This window comes from Phytophthora parasitica, assembly GCF_000247585.1.
Source record: "Phytophthora parasitica INRA-310 unplaced genomic scaffold supercont2.7, whole genome shotgun sequence".
Lineage (NCBI taxonomy): Eukaryota > Oomycota > Peronosporomycetes > Peronosporales > Peronosporaceae > Phytophthora > Phytophthora nicotianae.
The window spans coordinates 1,223,430-1,242,961 of record NW_008648993.1 but is presented as its reverse complement, the minus strand read 5'-3'; the positions used below and the strand labels follow the sequence as shown (position 1 = coordinate 1,242,961).

General features: G+C 48.3%; 9 protein-coding genes across 12 annotated transcripts; 4 read left to right on the top strand and 5 right to left on the bottom strand.

Moving 5' to 3' along the window:
- Window positions 1-793: 793 nt before the first annotated feature.
- PPTG_21677 (hypothetical protein) lies at window positions 794-1,528 on the top strand (the record flags this gene model as incomplete). The annotated part of the gene is made up of 2 exons (XM_008899310.1): window positions 794-914; window positions 1,341-1,528. The coding sequence occupies 2 exons, from the start codon at window positions 794-796 to the stop codon at window positions 1,526-1,528; spliced, it is 309 nt and encodes a 102-aa protein (XP_008897558.1).
- A 2,394-nt stretch (window positions 1,529-3,922) lies between these two features.
- PPTG_05432 (hypothetical protein) lies at window positions 3,923-7,018 on the top strand (the record flags this gene model as incomplete). The annotated part of the gene is made up of 2 exons (XM_008898979.1): window positions 3,923-4,013; window positions 4,107-7,018. 2 exons carry the CDS (start codon window positions 3,923-3,925, stop codon window positions 7,016-7,018), a joined length of 3,003 nt encoding a protein of 1,000 aa, XP_008897227.1.
- Window positions 7,019-7,116: 98 nt separating this feature from the next.
- Window positions 7,117-8,753, bottom strand: PPTG_05431 (hypothetical protein; the record flags this gene model as incomplete). The annotated part of the gene is made up of 5 exons (XM_008898978.1): window positions 7,117-7,308; window positions 7,373-7,657; window positions 7,727-8,369; window positions 8,435-8,573; window positions 8,654-8,753. The coding sequence occupies 5 exons, from the start codon at window positions 8,751-8,753 to the stop codon at window positions 7,117-7,119; spliced, it is 1,359 nt and encodes a 452-aa protein (XP_008897226.1).
- Window positions 8,754-8,825: 72 nt separating this feature from the next.
- PPTG_05430 lies at window positions 8,826-9,995 on the top strand. Of its 2 annotated transcripts, XM_008898976.1 has the most exons (4): window positions 8,826-8,992; window positions 9,064-9,108; window positions 9,185-9,536; window positions 9,618-9,995. In XM_008898976.1, the coding sequence occupies exons 1-4, from the start codon at window positions 8,876-8,878 to the stop codon at window positions 9,776-9,778; spliced, it is 675 nt and encodes a 224-aa protein (XP_008897224.1). In that variant the 5' UTR covers window positions 8,826-8,875; the 3' UTR covers window positions 9,779-9,995. The 2 variants fall into 2 exon arrangements, with proteins under 2 accessions (XP_008897224.1, XP_008897225.1); XM_008898977.1 differs by having other exon boundaries at window positions 9,064-9,536.
- On the bottom strand, window positions 9,845-11,945 carry PPTG_05429 (hypothetical protein). Of its 3 annotated transcripts, XM_008898974.1 has the most exons (5): window positions 11,675-11,930; window positions 11,392-11,619; window positions 11,170-11,311; window positions 10,828-11,080; window positions 9,910-10,756 (listed from the first exon to the last, which is right to left on the bottom strand). In XM_008898974.1, the coding sequence occupies exons 2-5, from the start codon at window positions 11,612-11,614 to the stop codon at window positions 10,190-10,192; spliced, it is 1,185 nt and encodes a 394-aa protein (XP_008897222.1). In that variant the 5' UTR covers window positions 11,615-11,619; window positions 11,675-11,930; the 3' UTR covers window positions 9,910-10,189. The 3 variants fall into 3 exon arrangements, with proteins under 3 accessions (XP_008897221.1, XP_008897223.1, XP_008897222.1); XM_008898973.1 differs by having other exon boundaries at window positions 9,845-10,756; window positions 11,392-11,945; XM_008898975.1 differs by having other exon boundaries at window positions 9,866-10,756; window positions 11,170-11,930.
- A 724-nt stretch (window positions 11,946-12,669) lies between these two features.
- On the top strand, window positions 12,670-13,992 carry PPTG_05428 (hypothetical protein). The gene is made up of 2 exons (XM_008898972.1): window positions 12,670-13,514; window positions 13,592-13,992. Exons 1-2 carry the CDS (start codon window positions 12,792-12,794, stop codon window positions 13,655-13,657), a joined length of 789 nt encoding a protein of 262 aa, XP_008897220.1. The 5' UTR covers window positions 12,670-12,791; the 3' UTR covers window positions 13,658-13,992.
- A 739-nt stretch (window positions 13,993-14,731) lies between these two features.
- On the bottom strand, window positions 14,732-15,269 carry PPTG_21676 (hypothetical protein; the record flags this gene model as incomplete). The annotated part of the gene is made up of 2 exons (XM_008899309.1): window positions 14,732-14,821; window positions 15,228-15,269. 2 exons carry the CDS (start codon window positions 15,267-15,269, stop codon window positions 14,732-14,734), a joined length of 132 nt encoding a protein of 43 aa, XP_008897557.1.
- Window positions 15,270-16,424: 1,155 nt separating this feature from the next.
- On the bottom strand, window positions 16,425-16,924 carry PPTG_21675 (hypothetical protein; the record flags this gene model as incomplete). The annotated part of the gene is made up of 2 exons (XM_008899308.1): window positions 16,425-16,732; window positions 16,882-16,924. 2 exons carry the CDS (start codon window positions 16,922-16,924, stop codon window positions 16,425-16,427), a joined length of 351 nt encoding a protein of 116 aa, XP_008897556.1.
- An 876-nt stretch (window positions 16,925-17,800) lies between these two features.
- PPTG_05427 (hypothetical protein) lies at window positions 17,801-19,014 on the bottom strand (the record flags this gene model as incomplete). Its single annotated transcript, XM_008898971.1, has 4 exons — window positions 17,801-18,096; window positions 18,168-18,456; window positions 18,629-18,697; window positions 18,754-19,014. 4 exons carry the CDS (start codon window positions 19,012-19,014, stop codon window positions 17,801-17,803), a joined length of 915 nt encoding a protein of 304 aa, XP_008897219.1.
- Window positions 19,015-19,532: the final 518 nt, after the last annotated feature.

Genomic DNA, 19,532 nt, shown 5'->3' with positions numbered 1-19,532 from the left:
CGAACGTGCCCGGAAACTTGATGAACATCATTTGTTGGTTCATGCTGGGTTCGCGGCCAGTGTGACCTGAGGTGGACGCAGCGACTGCGTGTTTTCTTCCTAGTCGTTTTGATCGAGCATTCTTAGCGTGGACTATGGTCGGTCCTTGGATTTGGTCAAGTTTGAGCTTACATCGGTAGATGACACACTCAATCATCGACGATTTCTGCCGTAATTGAAGCGTTTGGCGCTTTCTAACGACGATTTTGATGATTAAGAGAGAGAGCGTTATCATCCCGTTGCCAATGATATCATCACCGGAGAGACTGAAATGCGCGTGATTGTTACTGTGACTAAGCAGAGAAAAGCTTGTACAACCATCTAAACGCCCTAACATGATCCACAGCAGCATGAAAATTAGCGGTGGTATTCCAAGGATAGTGACGATAATGAAAGGCCGGATTCCACGCACTTGAGCATCGATTAACACAATATTGTGGAAACCGATCCAGTCGATCATCATCCTGCAGACGCGTAGATCCCAAAAGTACATCGAAATCATTAAAGCTGTGAGTGTGGTAGTGCACGAGAAAAACCAAAAATCAAATGTCTTCATCACAAGACGCACAATGTCGTATCTGAGTGTACTTGGAGCTCCGAGACCCAGTGGAAGCCACATCACAAGGCTAATTACTGATAGAATTTGGCCGGATTGAGCGTTGACTCCTGTTACGACGGTGTTCATCACCATTCCACTCATATTCGCCAGCAAAAGTAGGCGGTGGTACCTGGTGAGAAAACGATGAATAACTGCATGAGCTCTCGCTGGAAGAAGTTCTCCTCGGACGGACCTGGACAAATCAATAGTTGGAAGCGGTTCGGCCGGTACCAAGACATATACGGGAGCAAGTGTAGCCCTTGGTTCCACGAGCATGGTTTGCTAGCTTACGCTTTTAGTAAAATGCAGCAAGTGATGAGTAAAACAATTGGAACGCCCTCGTGAAAGCTATATTCGATTGTCTAAACTTGAACAATTAGATTCTTTGGGGTGTCAAGTGACTACCGATTGATTTTGCTTTCCCAACGGTTTTTCTTGGCAAAAGGATGCAACAGGCGACACTCTAATGCGTCGAGATAAAGCGGATGCCAACGCTTTGACTTCTACGATTCGTGACATGTGCGAGCTTCTTCGTCTTCCTCTCGAGAAAATGTTGTCGTACGAGACTGTGCCCCGCAGTATCGAGACGCTTTCGTCAGTTGCTGAAGCAAGCCGGGAAATCAACCGCGAGCACCAAATTGAGAGCGTCAATGATCGACTGATGTAGAACGGGATCAAACGAAGGACCAAGTGATGATTCCAGATGGTTCCCTCAAAGATGATCGAGTCGTGAAGTTCGGTATCATCGCCAAGAAATATCCGATATATTATCCTAAGATGATCAAAGAGGAGAAGACACAATACGGGAGCGGCGAAGCGAACATGGAACTTGAGCATATGTCGGGTAGCCGGAGTCAATGCATCCAGTGTGAAGGCCCACTGAGCCCATAGCCACCATGACAATATCATAAGACAGCGCGACATATTCCAGTTGTACAGGATACAAGCCCCAATATCTGTACCAGTGATTTGAAACGAGTAGAACGCAAAATCGAACGAGGTGAATAGAAGTTTTAGCAATTCACGCTGGTAGAAGACGACAAAGAGACCAGTAAATATAGCAGTGCATAGTAACGCAATGAATGGAACCAGACACTTGAGTTCTTGTGCTGCAAAAAGCTCAGATCCGGGGATATGCGAGAGTATTAGCCCTGCAGCTCCAACTATGTAGAATATAACGAGAAACCAATTCGGGAAAGATATTTGCTTTGGAATGCAGCATTGCAGTAGCGTGTTTGTCGCTTGAAACATCTGTGGAAATTTGACAAACATTAAGTTCTGGATCTCTTCAGGGTTCCGTAATGATGCTTCTTTTGACTGATATCTCGAGTCTTCACTTGGCCACGCCAACGCGACGGAGGGTCCGTCTCTCCGCTCAAGTTTGAGTCTACATCGATATATCACACACTCGACTATACCCGAAGATCTTCTTCTCTTCACGCGAAGAACTTTCCGCCTTCGAAAAACAATCTTGGCGACGAGAAAACCTAGCGACACCATACCATTCCCAATTACATCCAGGCCAGTCAATTCAAATGTCCTGTGTAGAATTTCGTATTTCACAATTGTAAACGTTGAACCGCCATCCACTTTTCCAAGCATGATCCAGACGAGCACAACGCAAACAGATAGTACCGTAGCGATCAAGAAATAAGTGAGACTTCGGAGACCGAGCACATGTGCATCTACAAAAACGACGTGATGGTATCCAATCCAATCGATTAACATCCGTACCGAGCGTAAATCTCCAAAGTACATTGACATTGTGACGGTAATGGTTGATGTGATAGCGGAGAAAAACCAGAAATCAAAGGTTCGGAACACCAGACGCACGATATCGTATCTCAGTGTTGTGATACTACCCAATCCTATGGGGATCCATAATAGAGCCGCTAGTACTGCAATTATCCGACCCATCCGCGCTTCGACGAGTGGAATTACGACGTTTAAACAATACGACAGCACACCACAAACCAAGACGGGACGATAGTGTTTGTAGTATTTGCGACGTATGAATGTGTGAACTTTCGCCGGCAAAAGTCGACCTCGAAAAGACTTGGACAAATCAACTACAGGAAGTGGTTGGGCTGGTACTAGAGTGTAGACGATCCCGCGTGGTGCGTTACCATCCTTGACTTGAGGTGACATGAGTCAGCACCAGAACGAAGTTAGAACTGGTGCTAAAAAAGATGATTCGAAGGTGATCGTTCGGTCAGTCGTTCAGTCGTGCCAGCGACGCCCAGAGAATAAAATACTTGTAGCGACTTATGCCGACAGGACTTGATTATCTATCTTTGGAGCTGGAACTCGAAATGTTTTTTTAGGAAAGGTGATACTCAAGTTCTGTGTATCACGCATTGATTTTTTTTATAACCTGAACAAAACTTATCGTGTCCACCGTGCTGTTAGCAAACTGACTCTGACCTCACAAAAAGATTATGATGGTCAAGGTATTCAAAAGCTGTGTAGCAAAATGTCTGGATGCAAAACTCATCATGCAAAAGGTATTCTGGTCATTTTTTTTTTTAAATCAGAACATCCACTACTATTGATAGCGTTAAACACGCCCTGATTCCGTTCATACCTCCAACTCGATCAAGCTTGTGGTGGATTGTTGAGCAAGCAGTTGACACGATGCCTTCTCAACCCCGTCGAACATTTAGCAAGTCCGCGAGGCTGCACCTCAGACCGACTAGGTCAACGTCCTCAGCATCTGGAGGAGCGGGTGGAAATCCGATTTCCAGGTCTCCTGCACGTCTGCGGCTACTTTGGAAACAAAGGCGAACGGTGACTCCAGCAACATTGCATTCATTTCGTGTGTCAGAGCAGCAATCGGCAGTAATATCTACTCCTACTGTGGAGAATGATCCCAATGACAGCATCATCTTCCTCAATAATCCAACAGAAGTCAATTTACGTTCATATCTTTTTACAAGACAGAAGTCAAGTAATACCAGAGCTAGACTTGAGAGATCTGCGATCAGTCAAAGCTCCGTCAATAGTCATCGAAGCTACACACGCAGACTCGCATCGGATGATTCATTCAATGAGGAGACGCCAGTTAGAGAAAAACAAGAAGCCACGATTTCCACTACAGACGTATCGGCAACAAAGGCAGTACAAAAACCGCGGCGGAGACTTCGGGCGAAGGAAGAGCTTTGCATCGTACTACCCCGATCAACAACGCGTGGGCGGACCAGGTCGCAGAAATCTTGGTTCTTAGGACCAGGATTTCTCGGCCGAGAGCCTGCAGAAGGAAACCTTATAGCGACTAAAGAAAAATCGATGGACGCTGTGCATGCCGAGATCTCCGTAAGTGGTGACGACTATTTTGTACGTGACGCTCAGAGCTCATCGGGAACATTTCTATGCCTGAGTACACAATACCGACATTACCCACAACGAGATGGTTTTCGTCTACGATGTGGAGATATCTTTCGAATTGGGCCAACTACTTCCATTCGCGTAGTGGATCTGCAGACAACAATTGATCATACTCCCAGTCGTAATAAGTCGCGCTCTAGCTCTTGTTCTAGCCTTGCTACAGCAACAGAGCAATCCACGTCAATATCCGACAAGCTTGAAGAATCATTTAGCATCAACAGCATCGGCAATGGGACGTCTCGACCTGTATTAAAACGCATGTCCACCGTGGAAGAGCTTCGTCTACTAGCTGCAGATATAGAGGATGAACTCATGAACGACGACGGTAGATCTCACTCAAACCCGACTCCACGAGATGAAGGATCTACCGGTAAAGGTGATCAACCAGTACGATTTAAGAAAACCGTCCGCTTCATTGATACTCCTCCAGTCATGTCGGATGGATCTGTGTTTCTGGGTAGTCGCTACTTACGACCGGAAGTCAAGGAACTTCACTATCGTGAACCATCCCAAGTCGAAGATGCAGACGACGATATGATCTCACAATTGGTTGGAGATGATCACGATACATCCGGGTCTTCCATCTCTTCAAACACAAAAACTCGTCGACCGTCATCCATTCGCCTAGCCATTTTCCAACATGATCCAACCAACGCAAACGCCGAACCTGTCAACCCTCGAGAAGTAACGTTACCGGGCCAAGCAACGTATCTAATTGGTTCCTCATCTGCTTGCGATGTCCGTATTCTCCCGTCCGAAGGCATTGAAATCAGTGCTGTCCATGCTCGAATCGTGTTTGATGGAGCCTCATTCGTACTGCAGGACGTCTCTTTTGAACGAGATCCACGTCGACAAACCCGCGTCTTGCTGACTCAACGACCCGTACGAGTTACTCGCGGAGATTGGTTGCTGCTGGGCAAATGCGCGCTGTACGTAACAACTGCGGCTAGAGCTTTTGACTCAGATCGCCGACCGGATATGAAAGAGGCAGCTATGCGCTTGGATGTCTTGCGGTTATCAAAACGAAAGCCACGAACAAGAGGATTGTTCGTACCTGTTGGCTTTCGACTGCTCTCAGCTTCGGGTTCTGGTGCGTCCAGTGGAAGTAGCGGATGGGGAGGCAGCAGTGGTGGACCCGTCACGTTCGGCAAGGGAAGAGACTGCGACGCTCAAGTCTTCACTGCGTCTCTAGCGACCGAGCAATTTAGTGTACAACTCGAGCGTGGAATGTGCTTGATCACACCAAAGCCCACAGGACTCAACGCCGGTACATATTTCCTCATTGGCCGGGACGAAGTTGGAGCTGATAATACGGACGATAATGTGGAGATAGTCAAGCACACAAGCAAACCTTTGCTGCTGTCTGAAGGGTGCGTGTTCCGGTGTGGTGGGAGTGAAGTCGAAGTCATCTGTGTGAAAAGTGCCACTCCTGCAAACGCCAAATGTTTAACTGCAATAGAGCAAGAGCACGTTCAGTTCTTGAGTGCGATGCCCTGGTTGCAGCCGATCGCTAGCGATGAAAAAACTGTGGCGAATGTTGCGCGCTGCGGGCAAAGGATGGTGCTGAGTTCGGGTGATTTGGTCTACGAGAAAGGAGATGCCGCCAATTTTGTTTTCATCGTCATCAGCGGCGAGGTGGACCTCCGCCTTGCAATAGACAGTGATACCCAAGAGAGTAGCAGTACTCAGGCTATAATCGAGCAAGTGACAACGGGAGGATTCTTCGGCGAAGTGAGCTTGGACGATCCCATGGAAGCATACAATGGAATCGAGTATCGTGAAACTGCGAGAGCAGCTGGAGCATGCGAGCTGCTAGCGTTGGCGAGAGAAGATGTATGTGGGTATCTGGAGTTGTACATGGACGTCATACGCGCTCACTTGAAACACGATAGGCGTCGAGACAGGATAATCCGTGTTGCGTGCAGTGGTGTGTCTTGGCTACGGGGAATCTCTCTCCAAGAAATGCGAACATTGGCAGCACACGCTGAAGTCGTCGTATATCCCCCAGGGTCGACGTTGTTCGAGGACGGGAAGCTGTTCGTACCCGCTACATTTGCTCTTGACACGTTCCAGATTCGCGAGGGTCTTCTTGTTCTCAACCATGGAAATGCTCGGGTCGTGAGAAGTAAACACGAAAAGCAGCGGCGAAAAACCGAGAAGCTCCAAGCAGAAAATGCCGAAACCGTCCACGATATTAATGAGGCAGAAGATGATCTCGTGGAGTGGTGGAGTCGCAAGGATCCAGTCGTTGCCATGAGTTCGAGTTCTCTGTCGGTACTAAATTTCAGTGACTTATCCTTCCGTCTCGAAGCACACTCCTCCGTCGAATGTTACTTCATAGCTGCAGCTCATCTAGCACACTTGACTGTTAGCATGACACCCAAGCAACAGCACACGTCCAGTGCTGAAGCCGAAGCACCTACTGCCGCTCAGATTCCATCTCCCTTGAAACGAAATACCTCGGCAAAACGAATCCACGACTCGCAGGTAGTGACCAGCGCGTTGCATTCCGATGATAGCAACAGTGATGACGATGACTATAACACGCTGGACAGGTCCGATGGCGAAGGAGATTCCACTGCAACATGTCGCTGGAGACGCAAAAAGCGCAACAAACAGCTGCTGGATCAAGCAGTGCAGGCGACGCAAAATGACGCAGAAATACCGAACGCATTGGTCTTGTACGTACTGGCGGGCGTACAGCGTGGAGATATCCATGTTGTCCGGAATGTGGCATCAATCGGTGGACTTCTTAGCGGAGCTGACATCGAGCTGAACGACCGCTACGTCTCGCGTACGCATGCTGTCATCGAATACCACGACGGGAGGTACTGGCTGTATGATAACGGGAGTAAGTGGGGAACTTTTGTGCGTCTTGAAGAAGACAATGCCGTCGATATTAATCCCGGAGATGTTTTCTTGGCTGGAGAGATTGAGTTCACGTGTCTTGCGTCGTATCCGGAGCGGAATAAGCCCAGCTTGTGCTGTATAATGTAAATTAGCCACGAAGTAATTAAGTTAGGTTGTAAGATACAACGATTAGCAAAATAACGTTGAATAGACCATCATTTTCAGACAATCAGACGGGGTTTCACCTATTCAACAACCTTACAGGGGGACGAAGGCGGCCCAACCAGTACGTGTGCTAGCGCAGAGGCTTGTGTGAATTCTTGACCGGATCGGATGTCAACGCACACTGGGCCACCCAACATCTGGAGTCCACCAACGATCGGAAGAAGCTCAATCCATACTGTTTGCATCGTCTTCGCTTCCATCAAACCAAGATTCTGATAAGAGAGCAACAAAATTAGTGGGGTGCTTCTATAGAGTAAACATAAACCATGGACGTACCTGATGAGACGCTGACGAGCACACAATTCCACGCATTATCTCCTTGCGGAACTGAAGTTGCAGCGCCAGACTTCGAGTCGAATTGTTGGTGACAGATAGAGCAGCCAAGAAAGGCTGCCCAACCACAACGTCTTTAGGAAGCTCCTCCACCGCTACAATAACCTCGCTCTGTCCACCTCCAGACGCCCCTGGGACCTTTCTCATCACCGGTTGACTCTGCACGGAACCTGCTTCACCCATCGACGTTTTCCAGCCCACATGAAGTCGTCCCAGATTTTGCGAACCCTGCAACAGGTAATATATAAAATTCTCAGAAAACACACACTTACTATCAATAAAAAATACCCAGCATACCTGACTTGTCAGTAGTGAAGGATCAGACGCTGGGTCATACCAAACGCGGAATACTCGTTGAAGCTCTTCCTGTGGGTACACAAGCGTCTGTGGGCCATTGTTTAGAGACAATAACTCTTCAATAGAAGGCCGCTCTCCTTTTTTGCCGACAGTATGGACGACCATTTCTTCCGATGTGAAGGGAGATAGCGGCAAAAACTTGATACTGTCCACGAAGAGTGGTAACTTGGACACATTACGGATCTGTGCCTCCACAATGGCCTCTCCCTGTTGCTGTGACGCCGGTGAGTTCTGCTTGAACGTAATGACCAGAGGGTTCTGCACTGCAAACCGGTAAAATTTCCGCAACGACTTGTTCTCCCCCGTGACGGGGTCTACGTAGGCCACACCCACTCGTAGAACGTGATTCCCCACTTGGTTGAGTGGGTAGTCCACTACCATATCCAGACTGGAGCCAGCAGGTAGAATTGCTACAGGATTAGGAGGAGGGAGTTTCCCTGTTCGAGCGTAGCGGTTGTCATGGAGCTCCACACGGTCGTTGGCACATTGAATATTGGCTGAGAGCCCCACATTTTGTAGCTCGCATGAGTATGGGTTGATGACGCTGATGTAGCTGCTGAAGGTGTTGCCTAGGAAGATCTCTCTGTTATGGAATAAAAAATTACAATTAAGAAAATATGTCAGAGTATCAAGATATGACAGCCGCACCCGAAGCTGTCAGGTAGGATCAGCATACTGGAAAGCGCAAATTCATGCTGCGTGGAACTGGAATCGTCCATGGACATGGGCAGCATGGAACCGCCACTAGATCCCTGTACGTACAGCTTGGGCTTGTATAACCGCATCACTACGCAAATGATTTCATTGTTAAAATTAAGCAGTATTCCATCATAAAAGAGAGAAGGAAGGATATAAAACAATGGACACCTTTGAGGGTAGGCTGCACGGACGGAGGCGGTGGAGATGGCGTGGGTACCGCGCCCCCGCCAGAGGAAGGCGGGCCGCTGGTCGCGTACGAGGAGCTCATCCTGATACGTCGATATTCTATCGGATGTTGCTCCAACTGTCAGGTTTGCTACATTCGTGCCACATCCAAACTGATTGTCAAAAGGCTGCCGCTCATTCGCCTATTGACACGAGGAGAGGAAGATGTTGGCTCGCTCGCTGTTCCGCGCTGCCTCAAGCGCGCGTAAGTCGCTATCGCTGACTGCTGCTTCCGCTAACTTCGGTGCCACTCAAGTTGCGCGCTTCTCCGACGCCCCAACGGTATAACTCGCTTTGAAATTCTGCTCTAATTCAACCAAAACCTCACATATCGTCGTGGTTTTTATCATTAGATGCACGGTACGACGATCCTGTGCGTCCGTAAGAACGGCAAAGTGGTGCGTCGTACAAACTGCTAAAATGGCAGTATCAGGGATGTTAATTCACGCTGTTCTGTGGCTTAATCCTGAACAGTGCTTGATCGGAGACGGTCAGGTGTCGCTGGGCCACACTGTGGTTAAGCCCAACGCCAAGAAAGTGCGTCGCATCGGCGAACACATCGTGGCAGGTTTTGCCGGCTCTACGGCCGATGCGTTTACGCTCATGGAGCGTCTGGAGGCCAAGCTGGACGAGTACCCGGGCCAACTCACCCGCTCGTGCGTGGAGCTGGCCAAGGACTGGCGGACGGACAAGTATCTTCGTCGTCTCGAGGCTATTCTGATCGTATCGGACATCAACCAGTCATACACGCTCACGGGCAACGGAGACGTGCTGGAGCCCCATGATGGCATTATCGGCATCGGCTCGGGAGGCACCTACGCACTTGGTACGTCTAATTAATGATGGTTAATTGTTGAAGCGAGGATGGTAAACCTGACAATCTGCCACTGTTGTATGGACACCGTAGCTGCTGCTCGCGCCTTGATCGACCAGGACCTGGACGCTGAGACGATTGCTCGCAAGTCTATGAAGATTGCCGCTGACATCTGTGTCTACACGAACGGAAACGTTGTCGTGGAGATGCTGGAGGAGGGCAAGGACAACAAGGAGGAGAACAAAGAGGAATAAGCGGTCTAGACCATAGTGTATTGGAGTTGCTGCAAAGCACTACAGATATCACAATTCTGCAGGAATGCTTGAAATCAATACGTAAATGTCCGCTATTCAAATGTTTGCGGTTAAATTTATCGACAAGGAACAGACGGATGCAAGATATGAATATGATAAATCATAGTCTGGCAATGAGAACACTAACAGTTGTGGCACTAACTGCATCAACACCACCCCGCCTGATAAATTAGACTAGCTCGACTAGTTCTACAATAGTCGACAGGTTCTTCATCGTTAGTGTATGGGTGGTATCTGCCTACAGCCCGCTGCTACTTGCTCATTCGTCCCTTGCTTGTCGAAAAAATCGTGACAGTGGTTGGAAGGCGTGTATAAATGTATTGGTGCGCTTGTGCGCTATCCTGTTCCTGCTTAAATGTTGTTGGCGATGACGGAGTTGTACTTGTCGATGTTGCGCTTCAGGATGTCTTCTAGCGGGCCCATAACCCGCTTGAACGTTTTACGGTCCAACGTGAGGCACTTGACCTTACCCTTCGCTGTCACTGTTGCCTGGCGCGGTCGAGTCGTGAGCAAAGCGATCTCACCGAAGTAGGCGCCTGATGTAAGCTCGCCCATTTCCACGGCCGCATCTGCTGGTGAGAGCTGCTTCGTACACACTGCTACCCCTTCCTCAATAATGTAAAACAGGTTACCGTCATCACCCTGAGTGATAATGACTTCACCGTCACTAAACGTCTCGGTCTTGAGAGCATCTGCAACGGTGAGACGCTCGTACTCGCTCAGCGACTCGAGCAGCGGCACGCGCTCAATGAAGCCCTTGTGTGCCTCGCGCTTCTTTAATGTCGTCTCCATGATGATGAACTTGAACGTCTGTCGATCCAATGCCCATGCCTTCGAGTGCTGCACAGCCTTCACGGTAGCAGCACGTGGAGCGTTGTACATGAGCGCCAATTCACCGAACGACATCGCCTCTGTGCACTGTATTAAGCCAAGCAAACGTAAGTACTACGATATCAAAAAAATATCCTACTGCATCGAACGCAACGCACCGTTTGGACGAGCACGCCGTCCTTGTAGACCTCGCAGATACCGCTCTCAAGGATGTAAAAGTTGTCTCCATCGTCTCCCTGCTTGATAATGATGTCACCAGGCTCGAATTCCTTTGGGAACATGGCGTCCAACACGATATCGTGCTGCTTCTCATCCAACGACTTGAACAGGATATTCTCGGCCACCATGCGACTGATTCCCTCCCTCTCTTCTGCAGACTTGGGATGCACCACACGCTCGAATTGGCGGGCACTGTCGCGTCACATTCAGATCAAGAAGTGGTCAAGTTAGTGCAATCAGCATCAGACAGGACGGAAAGGCAGGTAATTCCCATCACTAACCTCAATGGGTCGATAGTTTCAGCAGACACCGAAGTGCGTCGTCCCTTGGCCATGATCTTTGGAGGCGGCACGCTGGCAGCGATCTCCCCCACGGCGTCTCCGCCCTCGTCCTCGTCCTCGCTCTCGCTGTCGTCTGAGTGATCTGTAAGTGCACACAGACACGAGACCCCTCGTTAGATCTCGCCTCTCTCTGCCATCATTGAAAGTCCAACCGTCGCGTACATTGAGAGCGCGGCGAGGCGGGATTGTCGTCCTTTACTCCGGGCTTGAGGCGCGGCGTGGCCTCTTCCGGGTAGTTGGTCTGCAGATACTGGATGATATGCAGGATGGGGTTCTCCGGTTTGGCCAGTAGCAGCGACTCCACGAGGTTGATGAAGAGCGTGTTGATGCCTTTCTTGTGCAGGTAGTCCTGCAGCTCCTGCTGTACGCCTTCTGCGTCCGTCATGGTCTCTGCTTGGTGCTGTAAGGGTCTGTCTTTGGTAGTGAGCGAAACGAGATCGCTCACCTGCGTGCTGGGAGAGCCTTGAACTAAACTGAGAGCCTGGCTGGCTGGCGTCACGAGATTTTCGCTCCAAAATGGAAGAAACTGCTGCGCGTGGAGGCAACAGACGCTGAACCTACACGAAAGATCGCTCACAAGTCTGCCTTTGTGTGTAGTCGCACTGGACGCGATGGAGCTAGTCCCGAATTAGAAGGCGTCAGTGCTGGCGTTGGTTTCGTGTGCCTCCTCGGCTCAATCTAAGTTAAGACCAAAAGTTGCCCCATCCATAGCAAGTTGCACTAGCTAAGTTGCACTCAGATCTCAGAAGTTTGCCACAAACGCACAGAAGTTACAACCGACCAAAATAACAACCCAAACTCCAATACAAAAGAGTTGTTCTTGTAAAACATTATTGTAAAGAGTGTGCATGGCGTTCATGAAGGACTTCACAGCATTCTAAGCGAATGGCATCCCTTCAGTTGGCACACCGATTTCAACTGTTCGGAAACGTGTTCCGAATGAAACAATTGCGAGGTGTCAATTGATCAACTCAGGGACAACAGCGATGTCAACGTCATGGCCTGGCCAAGATGCACCAGCTGATGGAACTGACTTGGATCATTTGCCCCCGATGCGGGGGCATCTTCTTGTATGCTTCTTAGTAACTTAGGCCATTCTATCGTGGCGATTCGCCATCCCCGAGGACAATATGAGGTGAAATTAGGAGTACCTAGCTACCAGACTAAACAATGGCTACGGTTGCGAGACTTGGAGTACCAAGCGTCAGCTGATTCTCCACTCGATCGATTGAATGGACAGGTCGTGAAGTAAACTGCAGTAACGTCTCCATGAAGAGAATAGTTTACTTGTAAGTCCAGGGTACCATCATCTCAGACATCCAATTGAAGTGGTTTCAAACGAACGTTGCTTTTGGGATTTTTTCACCAATAAAAATACGGGTGTGCTCTGATTGGATCGAAACCACGGCGTCAAGGCGACCAGTTTCCTCTAGGCAAGACACCCCTTCCTTTCTCTATTTAATATATATGGAAGTCATGAAATAGATCCTTCCTTGATATCCCTGCCTCTCATTCGTCAGCTCTCGTGCGTGGCACAAATAAATTTACCACGACCAATCGCTATGGGTAAGAAGCAGGGAGGTGTCAACACCAAGGTGGAGGCCGCCAAGGCCAAGAAGGCCGCCGCCAAGGCCACCAAGGACGCTGCTAAGGCTGCTGCGGACGCCGCTGCTGAGTCCGCTGAGTGGTCCAAGGGATCAGACATGCGCGCCGAGAAGCGTCGCCAGGAGGAGGAGCGTAAGCGTGCGGAACAGGAGGCTAAGAAGGCCGAGAAGCAGAAGCTATTGGCGCTGGAGGAGCACGCACTGGATGAGGATAAGCACGCAATCCGCAAGCAGAAGAAAACGGTTAAAGAGGTGGCCAAGCCCTGGGAGGAGGCGATCAAGCCCTCGGTCAAGAAGAACAACCGCGGCTCCAAGAAGCCCTCGGCCTTTGCGTCTCTTCAGAACAATGGAGGTAGCAGTGGGAAGATCACTCAGGCTGAAATGGCGGCGCTCAGAGAGGCTGAAGAGGCCCGTACGGCTGGTAAACCTGGTAAAAAGGCTATCAAGTTCGAGAACAACTTCCAAGCCAACAGAAACAGAAACCAGGATGAACCCACAGAGGCGCGCAGTCTGGACGCGGCGCTGGATCTACTAAGTGTTGGCGACAAGGAGTTGGAGAAGCACCCCGAACGCAGAGCGAAGGCCGCCTACAAGGCCTTCGAGGAAGTTATGCTACCTCAGGTCAAGGAGGATTACCCGGGATTGAAGCTGTCGCAGTACAAGCAAAAACTTAGCGAGATGGTAAGTCAGTGGCTGTTCTTGAACCTATGGATTGGTGGATTACTGACTGCTGGTGACCTATGGCTTTGTTTTTATAGTGGCGCCGTTCTCCAGACAACCCGCTGAACCAGGAGAGTTTGGCCTACAATGCAAAGAAGCAGTAGAGATTAAAATCTCCTTTCCGGCAGATTTGCCAGTGTTCAAATCACTGTAGACTTGGCCATTATTGTTCATTCAGGGCAGATTAAGTACTCACTTTTGGTGCGTCCAGCGTCGCCAAGGCGAACGGTGCGCCACCTACCCTACCTGGCTGGAATGTAATCCCGTTTGTATTGAGTGCCTTCTAAAACCTACATAAAACGGTTTAATGACTACGGTTTGGGTCATTAAACGGGTCATAAAACTTCGTGATAAAACGATTGGTGAGATCAGGAAATGGGAACCTTCAAAAACCCATATAAAACGATTTTATCAGTTTAATCGGTAATTTATTCTAATTCTTCCACTTAAATTCACTTGGTGAGCGATGAACTTTGTGCCGAGTATTTGTGTCTTCGGTGTTGTTGGCCAGCCCACCACTCCCAACAAGGTTGAAAGCATGAGCGACAGTCCAATTGATTCCACAATTACCTCCACACAGAAATCCACAGCGCTATCGCTCAACCAGCCTCTACATAGAGCACCAATTATGTTGTCAAATCCGATCCACAGCGTATTTGAACGCGTCACAAATGTAGAGCGCAGTGGGTGGATGCAAATTTTAAAATAACGTCATTGGCAAGCTATTGGTGCCGGATACGGACAGCATCCGGTGCTAGTCCAGTAGTGTTCGTTGCGACATCAAAAAGCTCCACCACAAAATCGATTTTTTATAGTCCTGCTCGAGCCACTTTCTGTCTTCAATACACGATCTGCATTTAGCCTTCATATCGTAGAAGGTCAAGGCAAAGGCATAATCTCCGGAAATACACAAGGCAGTGTTCTGAAAGACAATCGCTTGAATCCGTAAGGTTTGGTAAAGCAACCGTATTAAAGCAACCCTTTTAAGCAACCATCACTCTATAGCAACCTTACCCACTGAATTGGGGTCGATGGAGATGACGACGTCGTTCTTAATTCTTCATATTCTTGCCAAGTTTTCCGGGGCATATCTGATCGACCTTGGTTGCTACAGCCATGGCCTGCATTGTTCTAGCTAGATCAGCAGGAATGACAAATGTGTGCATGTAGTCTGAGGGTCACGCCACTTCCCAGTGGTGCTCCATCGACCGATCTCGAAGGCAAGGGTCTTCCAGCTGAGCAGGATATTTCTCCAACATCTCCAGAACCTTCAGATTAGGGGCGATCTTTGCCCAAGTTAATAGCTCTTTCAATGATACTTTTAAATGACTTGGGTACTTGTGAGCAGCTAGATAGTCTGCCCCTCGTGAAAGTTTCGACTGCTTGAGCTGCGTTCTTGGCTTTCCTTTGCATATTGGTTTCGGTACATTAATAATATCTACGTGTCACACAGCTGTCTCTGTCGTGGCCTCAATAGGTTTTGGTTCCTCGCTTGGACAGGGTTCCGCCTTAATCGATATCTCAAGCGACGCTGAGGATTCTTTTTCTGAATCATTTGATTTAGGTGATGGTAACTCGTATTCTTCCCCATTTTGAACTGGCTCCGTAGTCTGAGTTGGCGGTACGTCATCCTCCAGCTCACTATCATCATTGTGTGCGATCACCATTTCTCACGAATTCGTTCTCGAATTTCTGCATTAGTTTCACTGTCTCCATTGTGTCTGTAAGATCAAATGTACGAGAAGAATCGCTTTCCGTTTCACCATCAGTGATATCTTGGTCGGAATTAACCGGCCTAGCCTTCTCGCATTTTAATCCCAACTCTATGGTTTCTTTCCACGTATTAAGTTCTTGATAAAAATCAGCACTTGCCAGACTTGACAAACGGTAGAGAAGAGGTTCCAGGATCGCCTTTGCGTAGGAGTATTTTTCAGCCGACGATAATACGACTTGATGTACGCGCTCGTTACGGCGAAGGCGAACGTAAACCACCTCTTTTATCGGCTTTTGAACTCCTGTCTCCTTAGACTGTTCATCATACGGCGACCCATTCGGCGATCTTATCTTGGGCGACTTTAGCTTTGACATTAACACAATCGGGTGCAATGTGGCTGCCGCCACTGCTAAACCATCCCTGTCATCCAGCGCACATAACATGCTCCATCGTTCACCGATTGACATAGCAGGAAGTAGCTCGAATTCATACTCCTTGTCTGCCACATACATCCAATGGCGGCATGGCAAATGATGACTGCTGTAATATAAACATGTACATGTTCACTCGACGTCGTCGCATCTGTGTGTCTCATTGAAACAGTGGACTTTCCAACCGGAGACACTTGGTGCGATTCGTTCGCATTTTGCATCGCCCATAAGCGTTACAAACCGTTACCACTCTTGTTTAAGCGTTGTTAGTATGTTCGTAGACAATCTGGTGGCAACACCACTCAGAAACCGAGGGACGGTCTTCGGTACCCGTGTGGTCGAGCTATGCTGACCAATTGTAGAAGTGACCAATTGTAGAAGCGATCTTTGCGCGATAGTGATCTGATGTTGAAGTAGCCCCGTAATTGTCTTGTCGATCCGAGTTTTGTGCCCCAACAGCATTTTAACTTGGTTCCAATTTGATTCAAAACGGTTGGTGGTCGTATTTCCAGCCGTGAAAACTTGCTTCGTGAAAAATTGGACCACCTATCCCGGCTCGATTTCCAATTCTTTTCAAAATACGTGAAAATCGTCCGTCGTTTCTGCTCTTCACAATAACGCCTTAATGCATCATATCGTGTGTTGTAGTCAGTCTCACTGGTGCTTTAAACTTTGAAAAAGGAAGTAAGATTGTAATTAAAAAAAATAAGGTAATTATACGAAGTATTACCAGTACAACAGCCGTGTCATCAATTCGATGAGGCCTTCCTGTTGAGAAATAGTCAAGCGGAACGTTGATCGCTTCATTACCATCTTCCAATAAGCAATTGCGTGAAACTGACACAGCACAACTTTGGCATCTGGAAACGATTCCATCAGTGCCCACCATTCTACAAAGTCCTTGTCAATCACGACTGACACGATGTTACGCCACCCAGGATTCTTTTCCTTGAAGTAAGTAAGGATAGCCGAAATAGCAACAGCCTGCTGATCCCGGCAGATGAAATCTAGAACAAGGAATCCCCTTCCAGTAGCTGTAGTCACCAAAAGACTCCATGTAATTAAATAACCAAACCAGAATTTGGCGTTAGGCACAAGGTTGCTACACGGTTGCCATACTGAGGTTGCTGAAAGGTTGCTATAACCAAATAAAGTTGCTCAAAGGTTGCTGTAAAGCACGTACACAAGTGATACCCCAGACTGCTGGTGCCGTGCGTGAAGTCCATGTCGAGCGTATCGCCCCATCTCTCAAACATTAATTTTGCACCTTGTTTTGCCTTACGATCCCGCATGTGATATCCATCTGGTATTGGAGGATGAGAACGTCGTTCCCTTCCAACTCAACCAGAGCGTGGAGAATTTTTTTTAATCGCTCTTCATCGAATCTTGGCCGACGACATTGCGGATTAGGTTACGGGTTTGTTGTGGTGTAATTCTGCAGCCTGCTAGTATGTAAAATTACAATTAAGATTATCGTGTTACCTTCTTGTTTTCAAAATTAAGCTTTCTCACCAATCCGGTCGTTCAGGAAGTCGGTAATTTGCTTGGATGAGCTCGGGCATCGGCAAGCGTCTTGACATCTTCGCGATCTTGTTCATCAATCGTCGACGGTTTAGTTGTAATGTATGATGCAGCATCTGCACGCGTGTTGAGATGGGAGTGGATGTAATTCTATAAGTAAAAAAAAAGGAAACACATGTTAATGGCTCACTAAGTTTCGCAAAAACAAACGTACCATACCTCATTTCTGATAAAAATCGGTATGTTCCGTCGTCCACCTTCATCACAGTCGGCGTGAAGCGCGCCAAGCACCCACCGTATCGGGCTTTGCGATTGCGTTGGCCAGTGGAACGCGAATTTTGTGAGACACCGTGCGTACAGCGGAAAATTCTGTAGCTCCAACGAAAACTTGCAGGTATTTCATCCGCGTGGTTTCTACAAATATAAGTAGTTCATGCTCGTTAGAGATTTTGAATATTTTTAAAATCCAAATCATTGATGTACTTATATGTTGAATGTTGCCGATGCCTCCGAACCGCGAATACGGAAATGGAGATTGTGGTTTTTTATGTAGGATGCGAGTATCGTGTAAACTCGGCCCACTACTTGGTCGGCACTTTGGGAGATGAGGCGATGATATTCACATTTTGTTCTTGCTGCACTGCCATAGTATCAAGCTCAGCAATATGCTGGCTACCTCGCTTGCGTGGCTTGTACCCATCGAAATCTCCTTCGCTGCTAGCCATTGTATCCACGCCCTCCAGGTACTCTGTACTTCCCACGCTCTCGACAGTGTCCTTGTTCTCCACATTCTTGGCACTCTTCACACTATCCACACTCTCCACTCTTCTCTTTGACGCTTGCTTCTCCGCTTCACTCTCCCCATTCTCACCACGCTCTGACCCCTCCACACTATGACCACTCTTCTCTTTGACGCTTGCTTCTCCACTTCACTCTCCCCATTCTCACCACGCTCTGACCCCTCCACACTATGACCACTCTCCATATTCTTCGGCGCCTCCACACTCTCTACTATCTCGCCACCTTCCGCGCTCTCCACTTTCTTGTTACTATCCACTTCCTCGCCATTCTCCATTTTCTTGCCAGTCTCCACTTTCTTCAATATGTTCTCAATATCAGGCCGCTTCGATTCTTTTTTCTTCGTGGGCTTCACGGGTTTGTTACACAGTGATTTGTCGTCTTCAGGAGCTCGTGGTCGCTTGTTATTGCCCTTGTCACTTATAGTCGTTGTCGCTGCCTTCAAATCCGCAAAGCATGGCTACTGTGTTAGCTCCGGTAATCCAAAACCATTTTTGCTAATCGTATAACAACTTCACAATCATACGGCAACCCTACAGCAACTTTATCGTACGGCAACCATACAGCAACTAGACTGACATAACACCATCGAGTATGAATGATAAACGTACCCGATGTTTTGCGAGTTCCCCCAGGTCGTCCGGTTTTCCTAGACGACATTTCTTGCGCTTGTTTACGCGCTGAATGGCAACATAAGCGATGCATACATACTCGGTAACCTAGAACAAGTCTTCACACAAATGTAATACTGCTTACCGCTTTGCTTTCTTGTTTTCAACGCTTTATGGTCGTCAAGGACGGCGCCTTCGTTGCCTGGAGTGAAATCTTCATCACGGTAATGATCCTTCTCGATGCCGAGCGTTATTTGAGCGTAGTGTGGCGCATCACTACCCTTAGACCCGCCTCGGAAGCGTCGGCCTCCGACACCAATCCTACAGTAGTCGTTAACAGAAATAGCGATCAAAGTTCTACACAGTCGCCATAGCTTACCGCTCATGGACGGCAACGCCCCTTCTTCTCCCGAGTCGTGAACTACTGGCCTTCACGCGTTGTGTGCTCTGTACCCCTCCTCGCGTTCAACGAGTCCCCCCCGTGCCGCGTGTCGGCCTCGTTACTCGGATTTTGGGAATGAGCGGTTCAGAGTTGACGTACTTAGGAAATTATTTACAGTAATTGCGTACTTAACACCAGGAGCCGAACTTAAGAGGTAACGTAAGTTTTGAAAAATATTTTACGCTAATGTTTTTAAATTTTACTAAAGCAACCTTAAGTCCTTAAAGCAACCTTACATGTCTCACGGTTAAGGTTGTGGTAACAACTCCAAAGTATCTTCCTCTAAGCATGTACAATACACAAGATGGTCAGTACATGCGTACAGCATAATAGCAGTGCAGCACCTCCGCGGATAGAGACCAAAAGCATAAGGACATGTGGCTCGCGGAATGGAGGTTCAGCGGAAGAGCTACAGTATATGGCAGGTAAGACACACGTATATCGATAGTGCTAACATTTTCA